This window comes from Chondrus crispus, genomic scaffold (assembly GCF_000350225.1).
Source record: "Chondrus crispus Stackhouse genomic scaffold, scaffold_78, whole genome shotgun sequence".
Classification (NCBI taxonomy): Eukaryota; Rhodophyta; class Florideophyceae; order Gigartinales; family Gigartinaceae; genus Chondrus; species Chondrus crispus.
In genome coordinates, this window is record NW_005178710.1 from 299,656 (window position 1) to 314,778 (window position 15,123).

At 55.5% G+C, this 15,123-nt stretch overlaps 2 protein-coding genes across 2 annotated transcripts; both read left to right on the forward strand.

The window, feature by feature from the left end:
* The first annotated feature begins 9,403 nt into the window (after positions 1-9,403).
* On the forward strand, positions 9,404-9,652 carry CHC_T00007560001 (hypothetical protein). The gene has a single exon (XM_005711210.1). It carries the CDS (start codon positions 9,404-9,406, stop codon positions 9,650-9,652), a length of 249 nt encoding a protein of 82 aa, XP_005711267.1.
* Positions 9,653-12,608: 2,956 nt separating this feature from the next.
* Positions 12,609-15,095, forward strand: CHC_T00007561001 (hypothetical protein). Its single transcript, XM_005711211.1, has 4 exons — positions 12,609-12,677; positions 12,754-14,539; positions 14,645-14,938; positions 15,064-15,095. The coding sequence occupies exons 1-4, from the start codon at positions 12,609-12,611 to the stop codon at positions 15,093-15,095; spliced, it is 2,181 nt and encodes a 726-aa protein (XP_005711268.1).
* The last annotated feature ends 28 nt before the right edge of the window (positions 15,096-15,123 follow it).

Below are 15,123 nucleotides of genomic sequence, written 5' to 3' on the forward strand. Positions count from 1 at the left end.
GTCGCTCCCGGGTGACCTGCCAACCTCGGATGGTGTGCCAGGTACAGTACCCGGGGGCGCAACCGAGTCGGTACCACGCGCTGCAGGGTCCCGTCCAGCGGGGACGTCCTCACGAGAAATCCGTAGCGGTCCATGTCGAACTTCGAGTTCGGCGTCCCGACGGTTTCCGCGGCGAAGCGACAGAAGGCGTCCTCAGCTTGTTCGCGTAAAAATTCCTCAACCGAGATGGACGCAGCGTCGCGTTCCTCGGGAGTTATCGCGAGCGTGTGACAACCGTCCGGGCGGTCTTGCAGCGGGTCCCAGTGCACATTGTCCAGGAGGGCCTCGCTGCCCTCTTCGTACTGGACCGCGAAGCACGGGACCTCATCATCGACCGGTTCGGTGTCTCCTCCATCGGTACGTAAGCGCGATACGCCGTCCGCGAGTTGGTGCTTGACGCCTGGGCGGTACTGTACCTCGTAGTCGTACTCCGCCAAGCGCAGGCGCCAGCGAGCGAGCCGACCGGAACTGTCCGCTAAATTAAGGACCCAGCGTAGGGCCTCGTGATCCGTGCGAAGGTTGAACGCGCTTCCGTATAGGTACGGCCGTAGGGTGAGGATGCTCCACACTACGGCCAAGCATTCCTTTTTGGTAGTCGTATAATTGCGCTCCGCGTCGGTCAACGCACGACTCCAATATCCGATCGGTCGAGTACCTCCATCGGGTTGCTCCTGTAGAAGGGCGCAACCCACTTGGTGTCCGCACGCGTCGGTGTCCAGCGTATATTTCCGTCCCTAGCGGGGTAGCGCGAGGATTGGCGGCGACACGAGGCGCCGCTTCAATTCCTCAAACGCCGCGTATTCCGCATCGGTTAAGATCTCGAACTCGTAGGGCTGATTCTTGCCGGTCTTCTTATTCAGCGGCGCGGCGATCTTCGCGAATCCTTGCACAAACCGCCGGTACACGTTGCACATCCCGAGAAAGGATCGCAGTTCCGTTTGGTTCGTAGGCGCGCGCGCGCGCTCGATCGCGATGACGTTGCGTCGCTCCACCTCCAACCGTCCCGGACGAATGACGTGCCCGAGATAGGTTACGGAGGTGTCGAAAAACGCGCACTTCGCCAATTTTAGCGACACGCCCGCGGTATGTAGAAGCCGTAGTACCTCGCGCACGTGTGCCATATGTTCCGTAACGGTTCGCGAGTAGACAATGACGTCATCGAGGTAGACCAACGCGGTCTCCCATTTCACGCGGGACAGGATGATGTCGACCGCTCGTTGAAATGTCGCGGGCGCGTTTTTGAGACCGAACGGCATGCGTAGAAAACGGTAGAGGCCCGAATGCGACGCGAACGTCGTTTTATCGCGGTCCTCCTCGGCGATCTCCACCTGCCAATACCCGCTATTACAGTCTAGCGTGGTAAAGACAGTGGCATCGCCGAGCGAGTCGATACATTCGTCCATGCGCGGTAGTGGGTAGGAGTCGCGAACCGTAACGGCGTTTAGCTTGCGATAGTCCACGCAGAACCGCATGGTCCCGTCCTTTTTAGGGACGAAGACCACGGGGCTCGCCCACTCGGCCGATGTCGGTTCGATGACTCCCGCGTGCAGCATGCGGTCGATTTCCTTCTTCTCCTTCTCGCGCGCGATGGGTCCGGCTCGGTAGGGTGCTTGGTAGATCGGCTTCGCACCGGGCTTCAGCTCGATGCGATGCTTCGTAGCATCGATCTTACCCAAGTGGCCGGACCACATGTCCTTGAACTCGGACAGCATGTCCATAATTTCCGACCGGACGGTACTGTCTTCTGCACCAATATGGACGTCTTCTTCCCACGAGCGGGTCCTCTCCGCGTCCGTATCGGTCCGCTCATCCGCGTTAGCGGGATTGCCACTGCGGGCTTCGTCCGTTTCCGGTTCTGCTCGTCGCGCGCCTCCTCCCGTAGCGGTGGTGGATTTAATTCTGCCATCGTCCGTAACGGGTCCTTCTCGTCGCGCACATTCCCCCGCGGGTGAGGAATTAATCCTGCCTTCGTCCGTAACTGGTTGTTCGCGTCGCGCCTGTTCCTCCGTAGCGGTCGAGGAATTATTTTTGTTCCCTCCCCCTTCCTTAGCGTCGGCCTCTCCGGGGACCGGCACGCCAAGTGTCAGGATGTGTGTGGGGGATGGCAACGCGAGGCCAACAACGGTATGCTTGGGGACGTGGGGTCCGAAGTTGCTAACAAGCACCGTAAACGGCTCGCCCGGGAAGAGGTCCATGACCCCCTGGGCCATCAGGCATAAATTCTTATGCGCCGTTTTGGGGTGGTTTTGCAGGAAGCAAAGCCCCCCAACCGGTGTTGCGACGCGTACCATCGCCTGGGTCATCGGGGGTATCGTGACCCCCTTGACCACGCGAATTTTCCGTGACGGTACGTTCGTCGGGAACTGCGCGCGCTTCCGGTCGGCCGAATTTTCCTCCTGCGGGAGCTGCTGCGACGGTCCCCTCGAGCCCATCTTGCGGTCGTGCCTCGAGGGCGTGACTCCCGTCAGCGCTACGGACGGCGCATGATGGAACAGCACCTTCCTCTGCGGTGGCAGGATCGCCTTCACGTGGCGATCCAGGAACGTGGTCCCGAGGATACAGTCCACCGCGAGGTTGGTGACGACCAAGAACGGCACGCGCGCGACGAACTCACCAATCCGGACGTACAGTTTGAGCTCGCCGAGGGCCTTCATCGACCTATTCGAAGCGTCGATGAGCGGCGGGCTCCGCGCGGACTGGATGGCAGCGCGCCACGGTTCTGCCACACAGCGTAGGTGGATTAGATTCGGGCCGGCGCCCGAATCTAGAACCGGCGTGATGGCGCGCATCATCGCGCGTCGTCGTCCGACCGTTGCGGTGACCTTATAATTTTGCTTCTTGAAGAAGCAAATTGCCGCTTCGTCCGTTCGGCTCTGCGATGGCGCGCGTACCGAAGCGGTCGACGGGGTGCCTTGTTTATTGAGGCTTGGCACGGGGAGGATCGTCGACGCCTCTACGCGTCCTCCCCGGCTTCCCCCGTCAACCCAAGGTCCTCGGGCCCCTCGTCCGTCAGCGGTAGCGCGGGTTCTTCCGATTGGACGGCCTCGCGCGGCTCGACCACGTTGATGCCCGTGGGAGCCTGCGCACGCGAATTTCGCCACGTGGTCGGCGGTTGGCGCTCGAACGGCGAACCCGGGCGGAGACCTTGACGGATCCGAAGCTTTTGATAATTGGCCTCGCGGGCCTGCAAAAGCTTCGAACGCAGCGCGCTGTCCGCCACCACAGGACATTGCTCCTGTCGGTGGGTCAGGTCCAGACAGAACCGGCACGGCGGGGGTCCCGGTAATCCTTGGTTGAAGAACCGGACCCGCTGGTTCTGTACTGGCCTTCCGTACGGATGTGCGCGCGCGTCACCGTGTTGGGCGGGCGCCATCGGCGCGCCCGCCGGGGACGAGGCAGGTGACGGATGGTAGCTAGTCGGCGGCGAGCTAAGCGAGCTCGGCGTCGCCGACTGGTCCGTCACCGCCAGTATCTCCTCCGTTTCGGTTCCGCGCGCTGTCGGGAGTTCAGACGGGGACTCGACCGACAGCACGGGCCTTGTCCGCGCGTTGCGCGTGAATCTTCTCACCGAATCGGACGGTGCTTGAGGCGACGCGAGCGAGGTCGCCTGTCTTCGAGCCGAGCGGTGCGTCTCGCCTATCGCTTGCGCGTAGCGTGCCACCGCTTGGTAGTCCACGCCCGGATGCGTCGCGAGATAATTCCGCACCTGCGCGCACGTCGCTGGCAGAAGTCCCTCAACAAAAAGGGACTTCAGGCGCTTGTCCGAAAATACGGTTCCGCAGCGCAACGCCTTGTCCCACAACTGGTTACTGTACACCTCCTCCGTCATATTAGAGCTCTGACGGAAGGAGGTGAAATCACCGACCGCTTCGGAAATAGCTTCGTCAGTGGCGTACGTGCGCAATAAAAAGTTAACAACTTCCGCGTAGGTTTCGAGCATATCGCGCTGCTCCGCATCGACCGCCATGGTGTTCCCGTGTAGCCTGGACTGGAGCAAGGCGTGAGCCTGCCCAGTCAAATAAAACTGGAAACACCATACGGCCGCGCCTTCGCTGACCCCATTGTGGTCGCAGGCCATCTTGAAGCGCGCGAGAAATCCTAGCACCGCGATTGGATCTTGACCACCGAATGTGTGGGTTTTCAGCTGGACGTCCAACTTCTTCCGATATCGGTTAACTCGCCGCGCGGTACTCGCGTCGTAGCGCGCGCTGCGATTTTCCAGCCTATACGTGCGGTAGTCGACGGCCTTGGTGAACAGGTCGTTCAGCGGCCTGATCACCGGCAGCCGTTTCGGATCCCGCCTCGGGGCAGACCGGCGGTCTCTGCCCCTGCAGTGGCGGTCTCCTTCTCCGCCGGGGCTACTGTCGCCTTCCGGATCGGAGTCTTCTCGCCGGAACCGACGTCGGTCGCGCGCATTGCGACCTCTGCGGTCGCCTCTGCGCGATCCGTCCGACTCGGTGTCCTCGTCATCGGAGGGGTATCCACCTCCTCCGGCATCGCGGTATCGCGTATAGCGTCCTTCGCGGTTATCATCGGAGGGGTAACCGACCCCTCCGGCATCGCGGTATCGCGTGTAGCGTCCGTTGCGGTTATCATCGGAGGGGTAACCGACCCCTCCGGCATCGCGGTATCGCGTGTAGCGTCCGTCGCGGTTCTTGCGCGTCGCCCTGTGGCGACGTCTTGTGTCTTCTTCCTCGGAGGGGTTTTCTGTACCCTCCGAGGTGTAGCCTTGAGCGCCGGGTGCGCTTCTTCTGCTCGACCGATACGGCTGTCGCTTTTCTGTCGCGAAGCGCCCCAGGCGGTTTTCTGTCCCGCGGGGGCCAGCCGTATCGGCGAGTACGGGAGGGCCATTTTCTGTGGGCCCTCCTGTAGCACCATAAATTGGTGGGAGGTAAATGGTCTTACCCTCCGGGTGAGGGGCCATTGTACCGATCCCGGGTGCGGCGCCGATCGGTTCAGCGTGCGTTAGCGTAGGATCCGGAGCGGTCGAGTCGCGCTGCTCGCGTGCGTCGACTCCTGCTCCGGCGAAGGTCGTGGCCAGACGATTGGCCACGGCGGAGCTGATCGCTCCCTTTAGAGCCGTACCGGACGGGGATTCTTCATCCACAGTGGTGAGCGCGGTCACCACCTCGCATTGGACTTGAGCGGGTAGAAGTTCGTCCAAAAGCGGTGGTATCGCGCTGCGTACGTGCGCATCCACGAGCGCGGGCACCGTTCGGTCGAGGCATACGCGCGCTACATGGGGGAGTTCCGTAGCGAGGAACTCCTCGACCCAGGCCTGGATGCGCGGCTGAATCGCGTCGACCATCCATTGGACGCGATTCTCGGTGCCTGCCGACACGGCCGGCGTAACATCCGATGCGGACGCTCGCGTGCGGCCCGGTCGCGGTGGCGGTCGCAGCAGGGCTTCCGGGTTCTCCACCCGGGGGCGCGGTGCGCCACTGCCACTGCGGGTGCTCAGACGCCCGGAGGCGGAGTCTCCCCCTTCTTCCGGTCGGTTCATCGTCGAATACGCTTCGCGATCGACGCGGTGATTTCTCAACCTTTTCCGTCCGTACGGTTCTGCGCGCGATCGAGCGACCACGCGTGCGGCTCAACCTCGAGAGTTATTCCCTCCACAAGAGTACCAAATGTGGTATAACTCCTCTCCGCCCTGGGTTGGGTGAGAGGCGGACGCTTTAGCGAGGGAGCACGCGGCGTGGACGCGACGCGCTAATTGAACCGATCGGACGAGCTCGCGAAAAGGGAGTGGCTCACTGGCCGGTTACGCGCAGTCGCCCCGTGGTGCGTGAACGGGAGCGACCGGTAACGGGTTAGAAGCCATCGCGCGCGATAGACAACCGAAACGGACGTATATAGGCGCGAAAGGGACGGGGGCGAGCTTGCCCCAGTTTACTGGTGGGGACGGGTGTCAGGTCTTAACCCCTCAGAGGGACGCCTCGGACACCTGTCCCAGTATACAGTACCTGCCGCCTAGTGCGTACCAGATACTGTACGCCATTAAAAAACTAGCGCCTCAATTCCTAATTACCGCGCGGACGCTGCGGCTACACGTGTGTACTACTGTACACACGCGCTGCTTACAGACTACCGCACGGATGCCACGTGTGCTAGCGTATACGCGTCATACTGGTAGACTACCGCTTGGCCGACACGTGCACTACTGTACACGTACGCCAGATTACGACCGCTCGGCATGCGCGCGCGCTCGCTACACGTGGGCACAGCCGCCCACGTGTATACCGTATAGTGTATACCGTATACGGCCGTCCGATGACCTCCGCGCGCTCGCGCCGGTCATTATACTACACGGTTCATCACTTCGGATAGCCCGTCCGTTTGCGGGTGGTGACTGGTGTACATGCGGGCCTTCACACCGCATAATGCCAGCAGCTCCGTCCAGAATCTGGAAGTGAATTGCGGGTCACGGTCACTCACGATATCGTCTGGTAACCCATGTAACGTAAAAATGTTTGTGAAGAAGGCCTTGGCACAGTCCGGGGCCGTATCCTTGGTTTTGCAAGGTATAAAATGCACCCTTCTTGAGAGACGATCTACCCATGTTGTTATTGCATCGAAACCGCTTCCAGTGCGGGGTAATTGCACGATAAAGTCGGTCGAAATGGATCCCCATCTACGCGTCGGTGCTTGTAAAGGTTGTGGAACATTGAAGCGCTTCTGATTGCTATCTTTGTTCTGCTGACACACTAAGCACCCCTCACAATAGCGCCTCACATCGACTTATGCTTCCAGTGATAACTCGCTACCCGAGCCAATGTTTTAGCAAACCCAAAGTGCCCTGCCACCCTGCAGTCGTGTGCCAGATTTAGTAGCTCCGGAACGCATTTCCGAGGTACACAAACGCGATCTTTGTAGTACAGGAGGTCTGCCTTCACACAGAAGTAGGGAAGCAATCGGGTCATGCGATTGGACTCGATGAAGTCTTTGCACCCTTCCCCGGTGAGAGAACTCCACATAGGACTGAACAGCTGGTCCTTTAAATAATTCTTCTTAAAGTCCATGTTGATAGTTACAACTGAGGCCTCGAAATTTCCAACTTCCAACTTACCTGAAATTACATGTAGTGCCCTAGAAAGCACGTCCCCGAGGACATGAACCCGACCAGGGCGCAGGCTCATTTTTGTTATTCCGAATTGCCCAAATAATTCCAGCCAACGCGCCTCCTTCCTGGACAAATTCGGCTTCGTGAAGAAGTAGTTCAAGATTTGGTTGTCCGTGAAAACTTCGAAAGATGCACCCTCCAAGTAGCACCGAAAACGTTTCAAACAATAAACAAGACCCAACAGTTCTCTCTCGTTAGCTGTACATTTGACCTCTTCATCTGAAAGTTTTCGAGAATAATATGCTATAACTCGCTCCCCTTTCTCGTCATCTAGCTGTGTTAATGTACCCCCAACAGCGTTCTGGGAGGCATCCACATGACAGCGGAAAGGTTTTGTCCAGTTAGGAGGTACAAGTACAGGAGCAGACACGAGGGCACCCTTCAGGTCTAGGAACGCATCATCACATTCTGGACCCCATTTCCGAATTCCCATACCCTTCCTCGTGAGGGCTGTTAGAGCTGTTGCTCTGGCGGAGAAACCCTTCATAAACCGGCGAAATAACTGGAGAAGGCCAATAAAACTTCGCAATTCTGTGAGAGAGGTCGGCTTGGGCCATGTACTTATTACTTTTGCTTTAGCTGGATTCACTTTGATACCGTTCCTCCCCACCAGCAATCCAAGAAACTCTGTCTCCACGGTCATGAACTTACACTTCTTCCTGGCAACGTACAGTTCCTCCGATTTCAGACGAGCAAGGATTGTCTCCAGATGCTGTAGGTGCTCCTCCTCAGTTTTGCTGAACACAAGCAAGTCATCCATGTAAACCACGAGATATACATCGATGCAGTCCTGGAATATCATGTTCATGAGAGTCTGGAAAGTCGCTGGTGCATTACAGAGACCCATTGGTAACACGAGGTACTCAAAGTGACCATACTTCGTCTTGAAAGCAGTCTTCTCAACATCCTCTGGTCGTACTCTGATTTGATGAAATCCAGTCTTCAGGTCCAGCTTTGAGAAGAACCGAGCCTCCCGTAAACGGTCAAAAATTTCGTCACATCGGGGTAGCGGCGTACTGTTACGTTTCGTTATTCTGTTAAGCCCCCTGTAGTCGACTACTGCGCGCAATTTACCCGGTTCTTTCACAAGAAATAAGGAAGCTCTAAATGGAGACTTACTGCGACGTATCTTCCCTTTCTTCAGTAAATCAACAACGTATTCCTTGACGGCCATCAATTCCGCCGGAGATAATTGGAATAATGGCTTGTTAGGGGGCCTTGCTCCGTCTTCAAGTTCTATAGCATGGTCGACAGATCTTCTCGGGGGGAGACCTGAAGGAAGTTCATGACGGAAAACTGTTGAATATTTGGAAAGGAGGTCGTCAAGCTTCTTACTCCCTTTTGATTCCTTTCCAACCCCTGAGGCCAAGACGTTGTTGGTCTGCGCTACTTGATATACACAGAAATCCTCCCGACTTCCCTTTTTGCGCAACAGAGACCAAAATTTCTTCACGCCAAGGTTCGTTACCTGAACCCCTCCGTTATGGACTTTTACGGGCATCTGCGGAAGTGGCTCGCCATCCACAGTAATCTTTGGCAAGCTGTAGTCCACTTCCGGCTTTGCCTGGATATGCCATGGCATCCCTAACAATACATCATACCGACAATCAGCGACGGCCCAGTTGCTGATATACTGATGTGTCCCGATCTGCAACTTTCCCTGCACGATAACTTGTGTTGCGAGTTCAGAAGTGTCCAGTGTGTACCTCTACCGGATAGTCGTTCGAAATAAAGAAAGGGGTACGTAACAAAAATTCAAGAATAAAAAGGGTACTTGGCAAAAACTCTCCATAACAGCGCGTTATTTTACGGACAACCTTACCAAACCCCGATCCAAATCCTCAAAGTCTCTCAGTTTCTGCGAATCTCATTCCAACCATACCCCCCAATTTCTGACCTCTTTCCTGCTTTTCTCTCCGTGCCCCAAATTCCCGGAAGGTCCCAGTCCTCTCGCTTGTCTGGTGGTCTACCCTTCGAAGGGTACAGAATCGCGCAGACAAACCGCAAAACTTGTTCCGCTCTCACCCCTGACCCATGTTTGTTTTATGGAAGACGTAGATCCTTTTCGCGAGTATAGCATTCTCTCTCACAGCTCCTCCAGTGCGCCGCCTCCAGTCCCTCTCCCTGCCTCGGCATTGAAAACCGCAGGGAGCGTCCTTGGCGGTCTTGCAGAGTACACTGCTTTCCTGTCCAAGCTCGATGCCGCCTTGGGAAGAAACGACAGAGCGCTATGGATAAGAAATGCGCTATACGTCGCGGCCTTTGAGATCTTGCTGTCTCGGCGAAAGGAGAAGAGAGGAATTACATGCTGGTTTACAGGTCGCAGAGAGCACACCTCTTCCGCCAACCTTCGTAGCACTCTCGAAAAACATGCCCAAACGTTTGGCTGTAGCATTGCAGAATTATACTTTGCGCTGCATACGGGGGCTATGCATGAAATCGCGAACCACTACGCACCTGGAGTTGTCAATGGAGTGCTTCGGGACATAGAGAATTTGCTGCTTTCTGCACGCACTAGAGACATCGATTGCTCAACATGGACGGGGATCGTGGACAAAGAGAGCAAACTAAACCAAGACACGCGGTTCCACGCAGGTCCTGGCTCTGGTTCAGTATCTTATACCATGTCAGGAGCTATACAAGGAGGCCTGACAACAGCCTTCGATCCTGCTGACGAGGAGGAGGTGTCAAATCTGTACGAGTACTTGTATGGCAAAGATGAACAACGTCCTGTCGCAAGCGATCCCGATCCCGATGCGCGAATAGTAGCTGTTTCTTATCGTCACTCTGCAAGCAAACCTAGAATGTCGAAGATTTCGTTCACGGCCGTAGCGCTTACGTTGCAGGAGCTTGGAGTAAGAAAAGTCCAGCTCTGGTTGGATCGGAATGTGGCGAAAAGCGATACAACCTTTTGGGCTCCAAGAGGGTTGCTTCCTTACACGGTCTTACCAGTGCTTATTGTAAATGACGAAAAGTACGAAAACGGTTCAGATCGCATGTGGATATCGCTCGAAAGGGAGGCCGGCACAGACGGTGGAAGGCTGTTTTATGTTCACGGCAAACACACCAAGCGTTCGTTTCTTCCTAACGGCGATGGAAGGCTGGCCGTGGCTGTTGCCATTCTGATGACGAAGTATAATGCGGAAACAGTGAGATACAAAACGGAGGAAGTCGACTTGAAGAAATGGGCCCATGATTTCATAAACTCGGCGACCGCAAGAAGTTTTCTCGGGATCGGGGATAGACTTCTGGCCGGCACGATCCCACCTGTTACTATTGGGGCAGCCCTAGCGGCTTGTTGCGAAGTGGATCATGACCGGGGGGTGCCCTTCAGGGAGACTTGTGAGAAATATTATAATATATTATATATACATAATAATATAATATATTCCAGACATGCTGAAGTTCAGCTGGGTCGGACGGATGAATATATCCAACAACTGAGCGAGCTACGTAAGCGACGAGAGGTTTTCGTTTTACTAGAGGGGAAGACATACCTCGCGCGATGGGGTACGCTTTCAACTCCCCTGGTGTACGACGTCACATTGAGCAAAGCCACTGGAAGTTCATTGCGAATAGAAGAAATGATGCCGCTTAAGAATTCTGCTGTTGCAAAGAAACACGCAGTTCTCCTTCATGCATGCAGGCACTGAATGCTCGTAATTTGATGCCAACGTTTGCATTGGATACGCAGCAGTACCCTAAAAGTTAACCCACGGAAGTCATGTGCCTCTGGCACTGCAGAAAGGACCCGCCTGGTACAGTGAGTATGTCGGGAAGCATACGCAAAAATCACAGCGCCGCAACACCCAAGTTCCTTTGGAGATAGTCCCGCTAAGGGGGCCCGGTGCACTTGAATGTGCAAAACCTCCCCTTCCTGGCAGCGAGACGCTGCTCGTGGGAAGCTCTCGCCCTAGCCTTCATCCCTCCCTCGCCCGTTCCAACACTGTCACGTCAACTCACAGCCACCCCGCTATTCCTCTTCATTTTCCCTTCCGCCACGTAAGCCCCGCCATGTCGCTCTCCAGCCTCCTTCCCTTCCTCATTTTCGGTCTCTTCTCTGCCCCGCAAGAGTCGACGTAGGCACAACTGCTGCGCGAGCTTCTCGCGCTTCTGGACCACTCCCGGGCGCTTCGACTGCCCGTGACCAAATCAAGCGCTATCTGAATATGCTCGCTGTGATTGATTGCAAGAGGTGTCCGAGGCGCTCTGTAGTCTATCCCCGGGTCGACTGCAACACTGCGCCGGGAGCCGAAGAATATGCCGAGGGAGACAATAAACATGCCGAAGAGGCGAGGAATTTGCCCAGGGAGACAAAAATATTTCGCCGTGCAAGCCTCGGCATTTGATGCCAGGTCCTTCAGACTATTGCTGCGGACTTTGTTCAATGCCCTTTCATGAACGCAGTGCACTGGACCATCATTTTCGGGAACAACACAATGGCAATGCGTCTCAACAGCCTTTTGAGAGTAGGCCACCCAACTAATGCAACCCATTGCCGAGCCTTGGAACCCCCCTCCGACAAGCCACCCATAACCGCCAGTCTATTGTCAGGACAGTGACCGGCACAACGCATTGGAGGGATAATTGGATGACGATATCTGTCCGAGACGTGGTGTCCTATCAGAATATTGGGTCGGCAGTGCCGGGCACGAAGTGGTGCCTACACACAACGCATAAACAATGAGCACACTCTATCACAATCTATCAGTACTTTACTACAGCATGTGTATTCGACTAGAAGGACATGCCCGTAGATGGCAATGCAAAAGAATTGTCATTGTTTGCTGGATATCGCTACTACATATGCTGTACTCTGCACATCCCTCTCCAACTATCTCCTGGCTAGGGGGCACTCCATTGTTTATGCGTTGCGCATTGTAGGCACCACTTCACTACAATGACCATACTTCTGCATTGCCATCTACGGGCATGTCCTTCTGGTCGTGTCAAGCATTTCGGGAAAACAATTTCGTCTGATCTTCATCCTGCGAAAAATGGAGCTTGTTGATTTATTTTGGTTGTCTCGTATTCTTCCCCGGTGTCCGACCGTTGGGTACTCAGCTACTCTTTAAGTACCATGTTTCTGTGTGAGTAATACTCAAACACTCTCGGCAATGGTTGCTGATAAAATGCAGTAGCCGACCGGTATGATCGGTTTGATTGCATTTTCGTGCTGTGCATTGTTTTATGACAATGACCGTATTTTCACACTTCTGGTCGTGTCAAGCATTTCGGGAAAACAATTTCGTCTGATCTTCATCCGAGAAATTCGCATACAGTGTTATTAACATTATTTTGCGGGAACTGGGTTTGCTGTGCAGTAATCTATCAGTTCTTGCCAAGAACTGATAGATTACTGTATAGCAGGCAAGAACTTCTTGCTATGTGTATTCGACTAGCGATGAGGAGGATCGGTTTGGGTTCAAAACCTCAAAACCCTCCAATGCATGATTACGGTACCGACGCTGTGTGTGCTTCAGATATTGGCATGACATGGCATGACAGTGGCTCTGTTTAGATGTCTTGAGTCGGACGTACCCGTTCTGTCCGACTGACATCTATATAACGCCGCTTCTCCGGCTTGACAGACAATCACCGACAGCATCTCGAACAACCCTACCCACTCAAAAATGTCGGTCTGCCCTGCCCTTGCACTCTTCTTTGTTTCTTTTATCATCGCCTCGGCACAATCCACCTCCAATAACTGTGATAGAGGCTTTTTCTTCAACGGTACACGGTGCCGAGAATGCCCGGCCGGCACCTATCAGGATGAACGCCGTGCCGGCAGTTGTAAGAAATGTCCCCCTGGAACGTTCAGCGAAATACCCGGGATGGTTGGAATCGATTTATGTCTTCCGTGTCCTGCCGGGACGTTTTTGACAAAACGGGGAAACCCGTCCGAAGCTAATTGCATCAAATGCCCTCCCGGCCAGTCTTCCGTACGAGGTTCGATCTCTTGCGCTCGCTGCAATCCTGGCACTTTTCTTGTCGCAAGAAGAGATCGCTTAGAATGGAACCGAAGAAGACCGACTTGCAGAAATTGCCCTATGAACACGTTCAGTGCCATGCCTAATGCTAAAAAATGTACGCCGTGTCCGATATCTCTTGTGAGCACTGAAGGAAAAGCGATATGCACCAAATGCAGACCAGGATTTCGTTTAACCATAGAAGATCTTCCCGGTAGGAGATGTGTGAGGTGCAACTCCTTCAAAGTCAGTGATGGAACTACGCCTTGTCTGCGGTGCCCTCCCGGGTTTTTCAATAGACGGTCTGTAGGCGCCTCCACTTGTAGGCCATGTCCCCCGGGAACAACGTCATCACAGAATGGCGACAAGTGTGAAAAATGCCTTGCAGGCAGCGTTAGAGGAACTGGATCACCGTTCTGTCTTCCACGAGACACTCCCTGCCCGGAGAACTACTTTCTCAACGGCGCGAACGCATGCCAGACGTGCAGTAAAAGCGAGCGTTTTGACGAAAAGACCAAGAAATGCATTTCATGTGGCCGAAACATGGAGAGCAAAGGCGGCCTTTCCCAAATATGCGAAAAGTGCCCCTCCGATCGCGTTTCGGGCAGAAATGGTTGTGTCTGCAAACCGGGATTGGCCATCGACCGAGATGGATCGTGCTTTCGTTGTCCAGCTGGTCAAATATGGGATGGGGACTTCTGCAGGGAATGTGATGGCCTGTTTGAAATTGTCCCTCCAGGTTCGCTTTCCTGCTCCGAGTGTCCGCCAGGCACAGTTCCATCTTTTCCGTTTGCTCGTTGTGAGACCTGTCCAAACGGCACACGGCCCTCAATGGATATCGGCTTTAACTCCAAATTGACTGCAAGGTGCGTTGATGTTAAGACTGGGTGCCGCCCCGGGTTCCTCCGCAATCTTCTTGACGGAAACTTTCGGGATTGCCACCCCGCATCCTGCCCACCTGGGACAGTAGAACAACTCGTCAACTTTGGTTTTTCCGACAGGACACGCATCTGTCACGACTGTCTTCGTGGTGAGTTCTTCAATCGCGTTAAATGTAAACGTTGTCCAGGGAATGCAGTCAGTCCTGGAGGTCTTGTCAACAGCTGTCAACGGTGTCCTCGGGGGATGGAGCCGGATCCCGAAGATCTAAGTCGATGTGCTTGCCTCTCCACGTTCTCAGAAGCAAGGGGAATGGTAAACGGGATTTGCGCGCCATGCCCGAAAGGAATGTTTGGCTTCCTTCTTAGTGAGCTTGGGTGTCGCAAGTGCCCGTCCGGTCTAGTATCAGCGAGGAGGGGAGCTTTCGAATGCAAGCTTTGTCCCATTGGGTCAGTTGCAAACAAGAATCAGACTGGCTGCGAAGAATGCGTCTCCGGGACGACAAGCTTTGGAGTCGGCGAAACGACTTGTGTTGCTGTCGGATCTTTGAAGAATCGCAAGTAAACGTATAACTTTGCGTGTGAAGCCAGGAGAAGAGGGCCGCAACTAATCTAAACGTGGAATAAACATAAAGTTATATACGGCGCCCTCGCCGCCTTGGCGCCGGCACAGCTGCCTTCCAAACGCCTTGTAAAACGCCTCCAGCAACACATGCCGCTCCCCACCCCGCAGCCTCCTCAGCTGCAAGACGGCAGGCACGGGCAGCCCATACGGGTCATCCTTCTCCGCGCAACGCCCCAGGTCGTCTGCGACAGCCTCCCTCGCGGCGTGCCTGCTCGATGGCCGCGCGCGAGATGTCCGGGCGGACGACAGGTGGGCGTCGTAGCGGCGCGTGGACAGGTGCAAGGGGCGCTTGAGAGACTCGGAGGTGCGGCGTAGGCGGGCGCTGGGCTGAAGGGCAGAGCGGGCAAAGACAGGGTTCGCGTCAGGTGGGTGGCGTGAGCGAGCGCCTCCTCGCGGCTAGACGGGATCGGGGCTGGGGCTGGTGGGGAGGACGGGGTGGCGGCGTTGAGAGGCCATTGTAGGCTGTGAGGCGCGTGGTGCGAGGGTTGC